This window comes from Charadrius vociferus, unplaced genomic scaffold (assembly GCF_000708025.1).
Source record: "Charadrius vociferus isolate BGI_N301 unplaced genomic scaffold, ASM70802v2 scaffold90, whole genome shotgun sequence".
Taxonomy (NCBI): domain Eukaryota; kingdom Metazoa; phylum Chordata; class Aves; order Charadriiformes; family Charadriidae; genus Charadrius; species Charadrius vociferus.
In genome coordinates this window covers 8,889,062-8,901,196 of record NW_009647222.1, presented here as the reverse complement: position 1 = coordinate 8,901,196, position 12,135 = coordinate 8,889,062, and the positions used below count along the sequence as shown (strand labels likewise).

Here is a 12,135-nt window from a genome sequence, read left to right as displayed (position 1 = left end):
GGTGCTCCAATCCCCTAATCATCTTTGTAGCCTTTTGCTGGACCCTCTCCAGCAGTTCCCTTGTCCTTCTTGACCCGGGGAACCCAAAACTGGACACAGTACTGCAGATGCGGCCTCACCAGGGCAGAGTAGAGGGGGAGGATGACCTTCGACCTGCTGGCCACACTCTTCTTGATGCACCCCAGGATGCCATTGGCCTTCTTGGCCACCAGGGCACATTGCTGGCTCATGGTCATCCTCTTGTCCACCAGGACTCCCAGGTCCCTTTCCACAGAGCTGTTCTCCAGCAGGTCAGCCCCTAACCTGTGCTGATGCATTCCTCCCCAGATACAGAACCCTACACTTGCCCTTGTTGAATTTCATACGGTTTCTCTCTGCCCAACTCTCCAACCTGTCCAGGTCTCGCTGTATGGCGGCACAGCCTTCCAGCTTGTTAGCCACCCCTCCCAGTTTTGTGTCATCAGCAAACTTGCTGATGGTATACTCTATGCCTTCATCCAGGTCATTGATGAATATAATGAACAGGACTGGACCCAGTACTGACCCCTGAGGAACACCACTTGTTACGGACCTCCAACTAGACTCCGCATCACTAACCACAACCCTCTGAGCTCTATCTGTCAGCCACTGTTCAATCCACCCCACTGTCCATTCATCTAACCTGCACTTCCTAAGCTTGCCTGTGAGGATGATGTGGGAGATGGTGTTGAAAGCCTTGCTGAAGTCAAGGTAGACAACGTCCACTGCCCTTCCCTCATCCACCCATCCAGTCACACCATCATAGAAGGCTATCAGATTAGTCAGACATGACTTCCCCTTGGTGAATCCGTGTTGACTACTTCTGATAACCTTCTTTTCCTCCACATGCTTGGAGATGATGCCCAGAACAAGCTGTTCCATCATCTTTCCAGGGATGGAGGTGAGGCTGAGTGGCCTGTAGTTTCCTGGGTCATCCTTCTTGCCCTTTTTGAGGACTGGAGTGACACTGGCTATCCTCCAGTCCTCAGGCACCTCACCTGTCCTCCAGGACCTTCCAAAGATGATGGAGAGCGGCCCAGCAATGACTTCGCCCAGCTCCCTCAGCACTCGAGGGTGCATCCCATCAGGCCCCATGGACTTGTGGATATCCAGTTTACTTAATTGTTGTCTAACTTGTTCTTCTTTAACCAAGTGAAAGTCTGCCTTCCTCCAGACTTTCTCTGTTACCCGCAAAGTCTGAGACTTCTGAGAGCTGGCCCAAGCAGTGAAGACAGAAGCAAAGGTGGCATTCAGCAACTCCACCTTCTCTGCGTTGTCTGTCACCACAGCACCTGTCTTGTTCAACAGCGGGCGCACATTTTCCCTAGTTTACCTTTTGTCTCCTATATACTTAAAGAAACCCTTCCTATTTGCCTTGATATCCCTCACCAGGTTCAATTCCAAGGCTACCTTGGCTTTCCTCATTTCATCCCTGCACACCCTGACAGCATTCTTACACTCTTCCCAAGCAGTCAGCCCCTTCTTCCACGTACTGTAAACTTCTGTCTTCCACCTGAGCTTTTTCAGAAGATCCCTGCTCAGCCATGCAGGTCTCCTCCTTCCCTTGCCTGATTTCTTGCTCTTAGGGATGCACCAATCCTGAGCTTGGAGGAAGTGATGCTTAAATATCAGCCAGCCCCTTAGTTAGAAAACTTTGCCCCATGTGAAACCACAGCACTATTGGATGCCATGGGTTAGGTGCTCTTGGATCTCTGGAGTGTTCAAAGTGCCTTGAAAGTTGTGGTGGCTTTTCCCATAGCTGGTTTCTTAGTATGGAGAGTCAAGAACACCAAGCCTTTACAAGCAGGCTGCTTTACCTTGTAGAATCATAGAATGGTTAGAGTTGGAAGGGACCTTGAAGATCATCGAATTCCAACCCCCCTGCCATGGGCAGGGACACCTCCCACTAGATCAGGTTGCTCAAAGCCTCATCCAACCTGGCCTTGAACACTTCCAGGGATGGGGCATAATCATCATGATGCCTTGCTTGCAGGGTCCATCCTGAAGTTTTCTTAGCTCCCGAAGCTCTTAAACCAGCCAGGTATCTTGACAGTGTTCTTCCCTGTGCTTTGTCTGACACTAAAGAAGATATAATACTTTGAAGTAATGAGGACTTTGCTCTGCTGTTTTTGATAGGACCAGATCTTTCAGGTAGTCCACTGCATATTCATGACCGTATCCAGCCTAAAGAAAGGCTGAACTTTTCACTTGGTTAAATACGTGTGCAAAAACCCCAAGTATCGGTTGGATTCGACTGCACAAAGCTTCTAGCCAATATTTTGAAATCCAAATGATTTACTGACAACTCCCATTGTGCTGAAAATTTACTTGCTAGTGAACACTTATTAATGCAATATTTATTTAACAATATGAAATGCCTACTTTTTCAATAGTTCTTTTTCTTTTATTTTAGGTACTATGATTCTTCAGATTTGAGGAGCAGTACTTTCTCTAAATGGGATGATAATACAGATTCTTTTTGGAAGAAAGAAAATAACAGTAGAGATGTTGATGTAATGTTAGCTTCAAAAAGTACAGGATTTTCAGACAGGTATGCAAAGTAAACCTAACTGATTTTTGTAGAGCAAGCCCAAGCTTGCTAATATGATTTGAGTCCTGGTCATAGTAGTGGGATTTTTTTCAGTCTAGAGGGAAAAATCAGCAGTCAAGGGACTTCCTGGCTGAATTTCTTTTGTAAGCTGGATTACCTATTTAGTTTTTTACATTTTAAGCACTGTTTTGTTCAGTGCTGTTGAGTATATGTACTGGAGGTCATTTCCAAAGCATTCAGCAAAAAAAGCAGACAAAAGATGTGGAAAGAAACTCAAATATTTGCACTGTTCTGAGAGTGCACTTGCTTTACTTGCTTTGTTTATTGCATAACGAACCAAAGAGAACCCAGTTACCAAATGAATGAAACTGTAGGGTACTCAGCTTTCAGGATGAAGGTATTGAAGATACTTGCAAACAACAGGTCTAATTGTTGTGATGATAAAAAAAGAATATATTTCTTCTCTAACGGCTGTGTTTTCATCTTTGTAATCAAGTGGAAAATATAAGAATGTGGGGTTTTGTGTGCTTGGTTGGTGTTTTCTGCTTCTGTTATTACCTGTATTTTCATTTACCTGCACAATGCAGTTTGTGCAGTTAAGTACAACTTTTTTTTTTTTTTCCCCAAACACAAGCATGTTCTGCTGTTTCCTGAAGACTGGACCAGTCATGCATATTACACAAAATAGGGTTTCATGTCCATAATGCTATTACTTCTTTATTTGAGTATATTTAATAAAAAATTAAAAAAAAAGAGAGACAAAAGGCAAGTGTTGCATATGTATGTTTGAGGTGGAAGGCAGCGACAGTTCAAAGGGTGGTGAACTTTTTTGTACTATTATGTTTAAATCTGGATTTCACTGACATTGTGTTTCGGGTTTTTTGAGGTTTTGTAAAAATACTCTATCCTTGTTGACATAATTTTGTCTTGCTTTTTAAATGAATTCTGAAAATAAAGATACAGGATTAATGAATTTGAAATACTATATATTCACCATCTTGTAAAACTCACTGGAATTTTATTTGCTGCTGTATCAACTTAGTTTTCTGAAGTTCTTTATCCTGGGTTCATAGTGATTTAACTTTTATAAAAACAATAGAAATCGCAGTTATACTTTTAGGCTTCACAAAAAGAGGATGATAGTGCTTCTTGCTTGATTTATTGCATTCTGCCATGATGTAAATAAAAGTTACACTCACTAATGCAGTTTATTTTTCTTTTAGGCCTACATCTCGTCGTAAGCCTGAATATGAACCATCTTTAAACACAGATGAGGCGCAAAAAAAATTTGGCAACGTCAAAGCAATTTCATCAGACATGTATTTTGGAAGGCAAGATCATGCGGATGTAAGTAAAAAGCAGCGACAAATATTTTTGAATGCTAAAATATTCTTTGACTATAAACATGGTGCTCTTGTATAAAGAGAAGGCAATAAATAGTTCAAATCGGTAGAATTAGTAAGCTTATAGAATTATATCCCGTTGAATATTTGTTTGACAGAAATGTACAAGTCTCTGATAACTCTGATAGTTTAGTATTTCCTAAGGAGTTGCAGCTGCAAGTAGGTCCTTACCTCCAACATCATTCCTCTCTGATAGAAGTGGTAGGCTGTGAGTCAGCAGTCAAAAATCAATTTGAAAGAATCAACCTGATGCTGCGTGAAGGCTTACTGCTTTTGTTCTAAGTACCGAAACTGATGCTAACAAATCATTGTTAAAACAGCTCTCCCTTCCGTTACATGGAAACATTATTACTATTGTAAGGCCAAGCAGGCAGATAAATGCTTCAGCAAATGACATGTAATTGAATCAGCCTAGGAATAAAAAACAGATTAACATCGTGTTGCATTTTGAAGGCCAGGGATAATTTTAAAAAATAAATTTTTAATGAAAAATTAACAATGTAACCAGTAATGTAAAAAAATATGATCAATGCATTACCATTCCCAAGGAACTCAGGAAAAGTTGAATTAAAATCATGTGATTAGAAGGGTTAACATGATGCTAACTGCAGTGATTTTTTTCTTACCCTACTCAACCACTGCATTTCACATTTTTCATTTGTTGTTTTTAATGGTTGTGTAGTTAATTCTCCTCTGCCTGTCCAGCAATCCCCTTTTTTAGGGTAGCTAAGGGTGAGTAGGCCTCTTGGTGTTGTAATGGTAAATTTCACTCTTTGATCAACCCGGAAATGAGTTGACAACAAACTCACACTTTCTAAGTCATGTGAAAACTACAAAATGGGAACAGCTTTCAGAATGGTCAGCTTCAGCTGTGTTTGAATGTTCTAAAACTGTATCTGTAATCTCATGAATTATCTGACGTGACCTCGAAAGATGACAGCATACTGTTACAATACTACTTCTTCTCAATTCTTTTCTAGTATGAAGCAAGGGCTCGACTAGAAAGACTTTCTGGAAGCTCATCTATAAGTTCAGCTGACTTGTTTGAAGATCAGAAAAAGCAACCAACAGGTATGTACACAACAGAGTGAGAAACTATCATGCGGTGAATACGCTGCCGTACTCTGCTTCTAGTTACGCTGTCAGCTAGCTGTCACTGTATTCTGCAAGAAGTGTACAAAGTACAGCGTACTTTAGTATCGCTAACAAGTCAAACAAGCATAACAGGTGTAGTCATTATTTAAAAAAAAAATATTCTTACACTTCAAGTTCTGTATTTTCAGTTCAGGAAGTTCAGTATTTTATACTGTTTTCTATGTGACTTGTTGCAAATAATAGACTGCTATTGTAAATAATTTTTTATCAAAGGAGAACTGTGATATTTTGTTTTAAAAACAAATGAGGTAACACCTAAATTGACTATCAGGTAGTTTTTTTGATAAGTTGCCATAAGTAACTTATATATTCATAGATGTGAAAATAGCTGTCGTGATAATATTGAATCTAAGAAGAATCTTTAATAAAATGTTAGTGGCCTTGAAATTCCCATGTAATCTGTTGCATGGCATATCCATTCATCGGGATATCTGCTTCTAACGCTGGTCTTGCCAAATTTTTAAGGAAATTTTGCAATTGGTTTGTCTGTTTAAAAGATTTGTTGGAACACCTTACACTGGAGAGTATACTTCATCAAATTAGAAAGGAAAAAGTATTAGATTAGATTGACTCAAAAGTAGCCCCTTAGGCAACTGAAAATCTCTCATGTTTTCTTTCTAACACCCTTTTTGGATAGTGCAATAACGTGATATAGAAAAGGTAAGAAACACTGGAAAATTTTATCGACCTGATCAGTTGAGTTTCATTCCGTAACTTGTGAAGAAATGGAAAAAAAGAATTATTGAAGAACTTGAAATCTGTGAGTAATTATGTAAATAGTCTGGACAAGCAAACAGTATGCGGCATCTGATTTTACTTTGGAAAAGTTGGAGGGGAAAAAACCAAATCATGTGACTGTTCAGTTTTGATCCCCTGAAAGCAAGTTTTGAATGCACTGCCTAGTAGAGAAATAACTCCTGTTACCAGTTACTTAATCTGGATTTTAGTCAATTAAAATATAAAGAAAAAAAAAATCAAGGAGGTGAAGAGACATAAAGCAGAAATTGCAGTAACTATCTTTAGCCACTTGAAAGAATATTTGCAACATGGTGTCATACTTGTGCTTAAAAAAGATGTTGGGAACATACGCGAAGAAATGGTGTTTCTGAATTTGTAAACTATGTTTTCAATAATACATGGGGTTGTGATAAATATTATTTTGTTATCTATCTGTCGTTGACTAGTACTTTATTTGTCCTTTTAATTTTCTTGCATAGAAATTATTTCGTATGGAATTAATTATTTTTTCCTTTAATTTGTGTAATATGCGTGGGGCTTTCACACAGTAATGAGTAAGAAAATTAACTAGGGAAAGGTAAAAATAAGTTAAAGGTGGGGCAAATTGTGTGATGTGATATATGTATCTGTGTTTGTATATATGAAAGTGCCTTTCTGTGTACACACACATACATGTCTAGTGGAAGGTGTCCCTGCCCCGGGCAGGGGGCTTGGAACTAGATGATCTTTAAGGTCCCTTACAACTCTAACCAGTCCATGATTCTATGATGATTCTATATGTGATAAAATTCTCACTGTATTCTGAGTAAGAGTACTTACAGGCAATTATGCAAAGTTTACTATGCGTACGTGAATTGTGCACACATGATTATTAATTACTTACCACTTGGAAAGGTTCTTGGGGCTTGTGGGGGTATACAGAGATTCCAAATAATGGAGTGAAAAATACCTGCCTGTGACTTGAGGTTAGTTACTCTCCATGACTGGCATGTAACCCAATAGTGAATTTAAAGTTGTATTACAAAGACTAAACTTCTGCTAAGCTTTGTTAACTCCTCTAAAATAATAGGAAAAAATACACCAGGAGTTATTAGTTTGTATATTATGCATTCACACTATATTCAGTCTACAGAACTGCATGTTTTTCTGTTACACCCCCACCCCAAAGACTATCTTTTGACAATAGCCCTTCTTGGGGAAATTTTACTGCACTGATATCTTGTCTGGTGTTGAATTATTGCCAAGGCCATCACTAGTTCCATAAAATAAAGGTAATCAGGAGACGGGAGGCTGGCAACAAAAACGCTGCTGTAATTCTGGGGTCCTTGCCAGAATGAAATGTCCTTTCAATCTAAAGTTTTTATCCGCACTGCTGGGATTTTCGGGTAGAACAGTTTTGGGATGCTTGCTTTTGTACAGAATGCTGTAGGAGCTATTTACCAAAAGGAGGGGGCTGCAAGAAAACACTTTTAGTTTGCATTATTTCAGACCTGTTGCTTATGAAAGATGGCATGTCAGATGGCTGACTCATAGGTGCTGATTTTGAAAGAAATCACAAGAATAGGAGTTGCTTTCCTGTCTCATTTACCAGAAGTTTTTCGGACAACCGTACATAACCAGAAAAACAAGCAAATTCATGTGGCTGAAAAGTGGTTAGAGCTTTTCTCAGGTTATTTATATCTGCAAGTTTTATTTCCATGATTCTGACTTTAACAACAAAAATGCTGAAGCATTTGGTAAGTGAAACAGATTGTAAGGAAGTCAGAATTACAGTTCAGAATTAGGGCTGCCTCAGCGACAGTGAATTTTTGAAAATAATCTATAAACAAGTGTGCCCAAGCATTGTAGAAACAGCTACCAGCCGGCTGTAAAGAATGGAGTGGGAAGTTCTCTGAATGTGACACTGCATCTGCCACTACGAACCAGCCTTAACTTAGGTAAATAAAATTATCTACAGTAATGCCTGTCTCACTGTGCTAATGAGGCAGGTGTCTTTAATTCCCCATGGAAAGAGGAGCTGCAGGTTCTCTCTCTCTTCCTCCTCAACCCCTGTACAAAAAGAAAAAAAGGAGAAGAAAGGGCCACCCATGTGTCGAGATGTCCTGTGTGCAGCCGCTGTCGAAAGGAGTTAACAGTTGTGGAGGTTGTGAAGTCCGCAGCTGGACAAGCTTCTCCAAGGTTCAGGAACTGCTTGCAGGTTACCAGTTGTGTCCCGACTGGTCATGTATCAGTTGGTTACGTGCCTAAATTAAGGCTATAGATTGCAGTCTCTGTTTTGAAAACGGTCTGCTTTGGGATGCATCCTCTCAGGAGCCCCGTTTATTCCCGAGGTCATAGTTCTGTGATGCTGTTTTACTGTAATTTGTGCCTTTTACAGTATCAGGTGTTTAATATTAAGGCTTGCCAGTAAGTTGTTTTTTTTTGCAAATGAGTGTGTGATTGTAATTGTTAGCATGTTAATGTTTACCATGCTGGTAGTTTTGAAACATTTTTATTTCCGTTATCTTTAGGCCTGTACTTTTCATAATAGCAGTAGAGGTAACACTTATTGGCTGAACTGTATCGGCTTTAAGGAAGACTTGATTGTCAGCTTTGTTTTGGAGTTTTAAAACTTACTTACTTACCTTTACTATAATTTCTATAGAATTTTCCAAGCCTCAGATGTAGTACTGCAAAATATATATGTATATACAGCATGCAAACCATACGTATGCATGCATACAAATAGGATTCATCACTTCAGCCACCCCTAAAGTGCATTCATCTTTAAATTGCAAGGTAGTAACACCTGTTTACGATACAAGACAAATAATAATGCAGCAGACTGAAAGTGCAGAATAAATCATATCTTATTCAAGCATTAATTGCTCAGCTGCAGATAGGAAGTGCAGAAGATGACACTCTGGATGGAATTATGAACAACTGGAAGACATTAAAAGGAAGATGCATTCAAGAAATTCGAGATCTATGCCTAGTGTTGTTTACAGTGTTGATCAGACATTCGTCTTTATTGCTTCTAGTAGTGTGTTGTACTTCAGGGGGAAAAAAAAGGCTACTTTTAATATAAAATTATGGGTTTTTTTTCTTGTGTGCGTGTTCTCCTTTTAGGAAGCTACAATATTACAAATGTCTTGCCTTCAGCTCCTGATATAGCTCAGTTTAAACAAGGAGTGAAATCAGTCGCTGGAAAACTTTCTGTACTTGCTAATGGGGTCATGACTTCTATACAGGTTAGTAAAAATATTACAAACTATTAAACATCACTTAAAATCTTTTTGTAGGGATTTAGTGTCATAGATCCTGGTGTTGAATTGTCTTTATGGAGAAAAGAATGAATTTGGTTTTAAGCTTTATAGGCCTCTCATAGTAGACAGTAGATCTTCATCTTTTTAAAAATAAATCTGTAGCTGATAGTTCACCTTCTTTAGAATGATCTTTTTTGTCTTTTCCCTTATATACTTTATTTCTTTTCGTACAATTGAAACAAAAATTCCACCATGGAAGTTAATTGCTGTCACTTTATTTTTAAAGTAACAAGACTTCATAACTCAGAATAGAATAGTTCAGTTGGAAGGGACCTGCAGTGATTATCTAGCCCAACTCATGTATTGATTGACTTGACAGTAATACCTTTCATCCATGTTTGTGCGCAAAACGACGACATTTTGGTCTCAGTAGTGTAAAGCATGCTTCATGCTCCAGTTCTTGGAAACACTGGTCAATTTTCTTTAGGTCTTTAAGAATTAAACTACGATTTATTTTATAAATTTAAGTAAAACTATTCTCTTTTAATGGAAAACATACTCATGTCTGTCTGTTTTTTTTTCTTTTTTTTACTTTTCTAGGATCGATATGGTTCATAATGTCCTTTGTATCGACATAATTAAGTACATTACAGAAGGATTTCTCTTCAGATATACAAGTAATTACACCGCTGATTCAAATGAAGGTTGCCTTAAGACTGTTGATGTTTTTAATTGTTCCAGCATATTTGTTTACTTGTGCAGCTTTCTGGCTCAGCCTCTTCTTACTGCTCTTTCATCTTTACAGAGCAGAAATCTTGTAGCAACTTGTTACATAGCATATGCTTCTCCCCCCGCCTTTACAGTCTTGTATTTCTTAACAACCTTATTGTTAGATGTTGGAAGTTTATTTTATTACTGTTTTGGCTGTGAGGCAGGAAGAAGAAAGAAGGATGAACCCAATGTTGGAAGGGAGGCTTCCTAACAGAAACCTTTGTGCAGTTGCATCCTTACTCACCAGACATAACTTGTCTTCTGATGGTTTTATGAGCTGTGGAGGAGAAAATTTAAATTAAGCATACGCTGAGGTGATATTTAGTGGACTGTAGCTACATAGAGAATTAAGTTAAACCTGCGCTTATCAGGAAGTAGAAGCTCTTGCAGTCGTAAATTGATGTGCATTAAAATGATGGGGAATTAGTGTTTTAAAACAATATTCCTGCTAGAAAATTATATGCTTAGATGTGAGGTATGGAGAAGGCAAGACGCATGGCATATTGAATATCGGATTTCATCTTGTCATGGGAACAATCTTATTTATTCCTAGTTTTGAAAGTTACAAAAATTGCAATATAGAATCCTTAAGTGCTTTTTAAAAATCTGTATTGTGTACAAATTGAAAAAAAAATAATAATAAAGGGCCTAATAGAGCAGTTAATTAAATACTTGTTAAAAATGTTTAGAACAATCTTAGTTTTTTGATAAATTATGAAATATTGAATGAGGAAATATAGTGGGGCTGTGTTTTAGACAGTCTAGAATTTATTGTTGATGACATCCTGTATAAAAACGTTTATGAACTTGAAGAAGAAAACCTCACAACCAAGAATGAGCTCAAGTTAATTTCATTCTGTAACTTTATTTCTTAATTCAAATTTGTAAACTGCTGATATCTAATAAAAACAATTGATATGAACTCATTTTTTAATTAAATTTCTATGTGCAGACACCAGTCTCCAGCTTTCTAAATACTGCCGTCTGTATTCTGTCTATACAATGATCTGGTAAAATGAGCCTTTAATTTCAATTAGTGAAACTAGCTTTCTCATTAAATTGCTATGGTGATTTAGAAATCAAAACACTAAGGCTGGGGTAGAAAAATGAGCTACTGTATTGAAATACTGTGTTAAAATACAGTTAACATAGTATAGCTGTATTTTTTTTTAATTTCTAGCTGCTTTTTATATCTAACTCTCAGTTCTGGTAATTTTCTCTTGTTGTGTTTAAATTTATTTATCCAAAAATTATATTTCTTTTTTGAGAGCAGTACAAGATAAGCATTTTTCCTGCTTAATTGTAGAGCTTTACAATAGAAGACTTGCTTTGTTTTTTCCTTTCCCACCCTATAGAGGTGATTTTGCTAGTATAACAAGAAAATGTAACTGGTCAGGGCTTGCTTTGTTTTAGTCTAATTACAGGTAACAATTCTCAGATTTCAAACTATCCTTTCAGTTCAGCCTACACACAGTAGTAAATTTATTGCAAGTAATAAGTGGTCTGATTTTCAGAGTTGCAATATACCAGCAGCATCCAGTGGCTTGCAGAAGATCTGCTCCTCTGATAACTAGGCTGCGGATTTAAACATTTGTGTATGGATGCAGTTGCTTAAATTACGGCAGTGAAATATAACAAAACTTGGTTCTGTCCCTTCTCGTGGTTTCTTATACATAACAATGTAAGTGAGATCACCTACACTGAAATAATTGTGTGTATTTATTATGCATCACTGCAATACAGCGAGCCACTCACAGGTGGAAAAATATGAAAAATTGATGTTTTAAGTACAAAATAAGAATAGATTCTAGGAGGAAACAACTATGGGGTTATTTGAAATACTATAAAATATATGCAACTTTCTAGCAGATATGTAAGCTTTTTCCTCTTTGCTGCAGTCTGAAGATTACACCACAAAGTTTTCTTACAGGTGAACAACAATATTTTCAGGAATATTGTGCAGTTCAATATAAATTGGATTTGTTGTTGCAGATTCTCTATGGCAACCTGTGTAACCCTAATATGTTCTCTCGAAGATCTCTTGGTGTAATGGCTGGATGAATAGCTCTTGACCCCCAATACACCTATTTGTGTCTTTATGTTAAAGATGCATGAGGTGTCACTCTGTTTCATCAAATAGAGGTGGGGAGGGGTTGCCATGTACACTGGGAGAGGCAGCTTTAACGCCTCTGGTCTTCTGGGAATTCAGGATGCCGTGGCACCTCTGGTCCTGCAGGATTTGATTGGACTGGAT

General features: G+C 37.8%; 1 protein-coding gene across 1 annotated transcript in view; it reads left to right on the top strand.

The window, feature by feature from the left end:
- ARFGAP3 (ADP-ribosylation factor GTPase activating protein 3) overlaps positions 1–9,903 on the top strand; it is a 32,983-nt gene extending 23,080 nt beyond the window's left edge. The window contains exons 11-15 of the mRNA XM_009879696.1: positions 2,432–2,569; positions 3,793–3,916; positions 4,953–5,043; positions 8,974–9,095; positions 9,711–9,903. Coding sequence (XP_009877998.1) covers positions 2,432–2,569; positions 3,793–3,916; positions 4,953–5,043; positions 8,974–9,095; positions 9,711–9,728 — 493 coding nt within the window. The 3' untranslated portion in view covers positions 9,729–9,903. The remainder of the gene's footprint in view (positions 1–2,431; positions 2,570–3,792; positions 3,917–4,952; positions 5,044–8,973; positions 9,096–9,710) is intronic.
- The last annotated feature ends 2,232 nt before the right edge of the window (positions 9,904–12,135 follow it).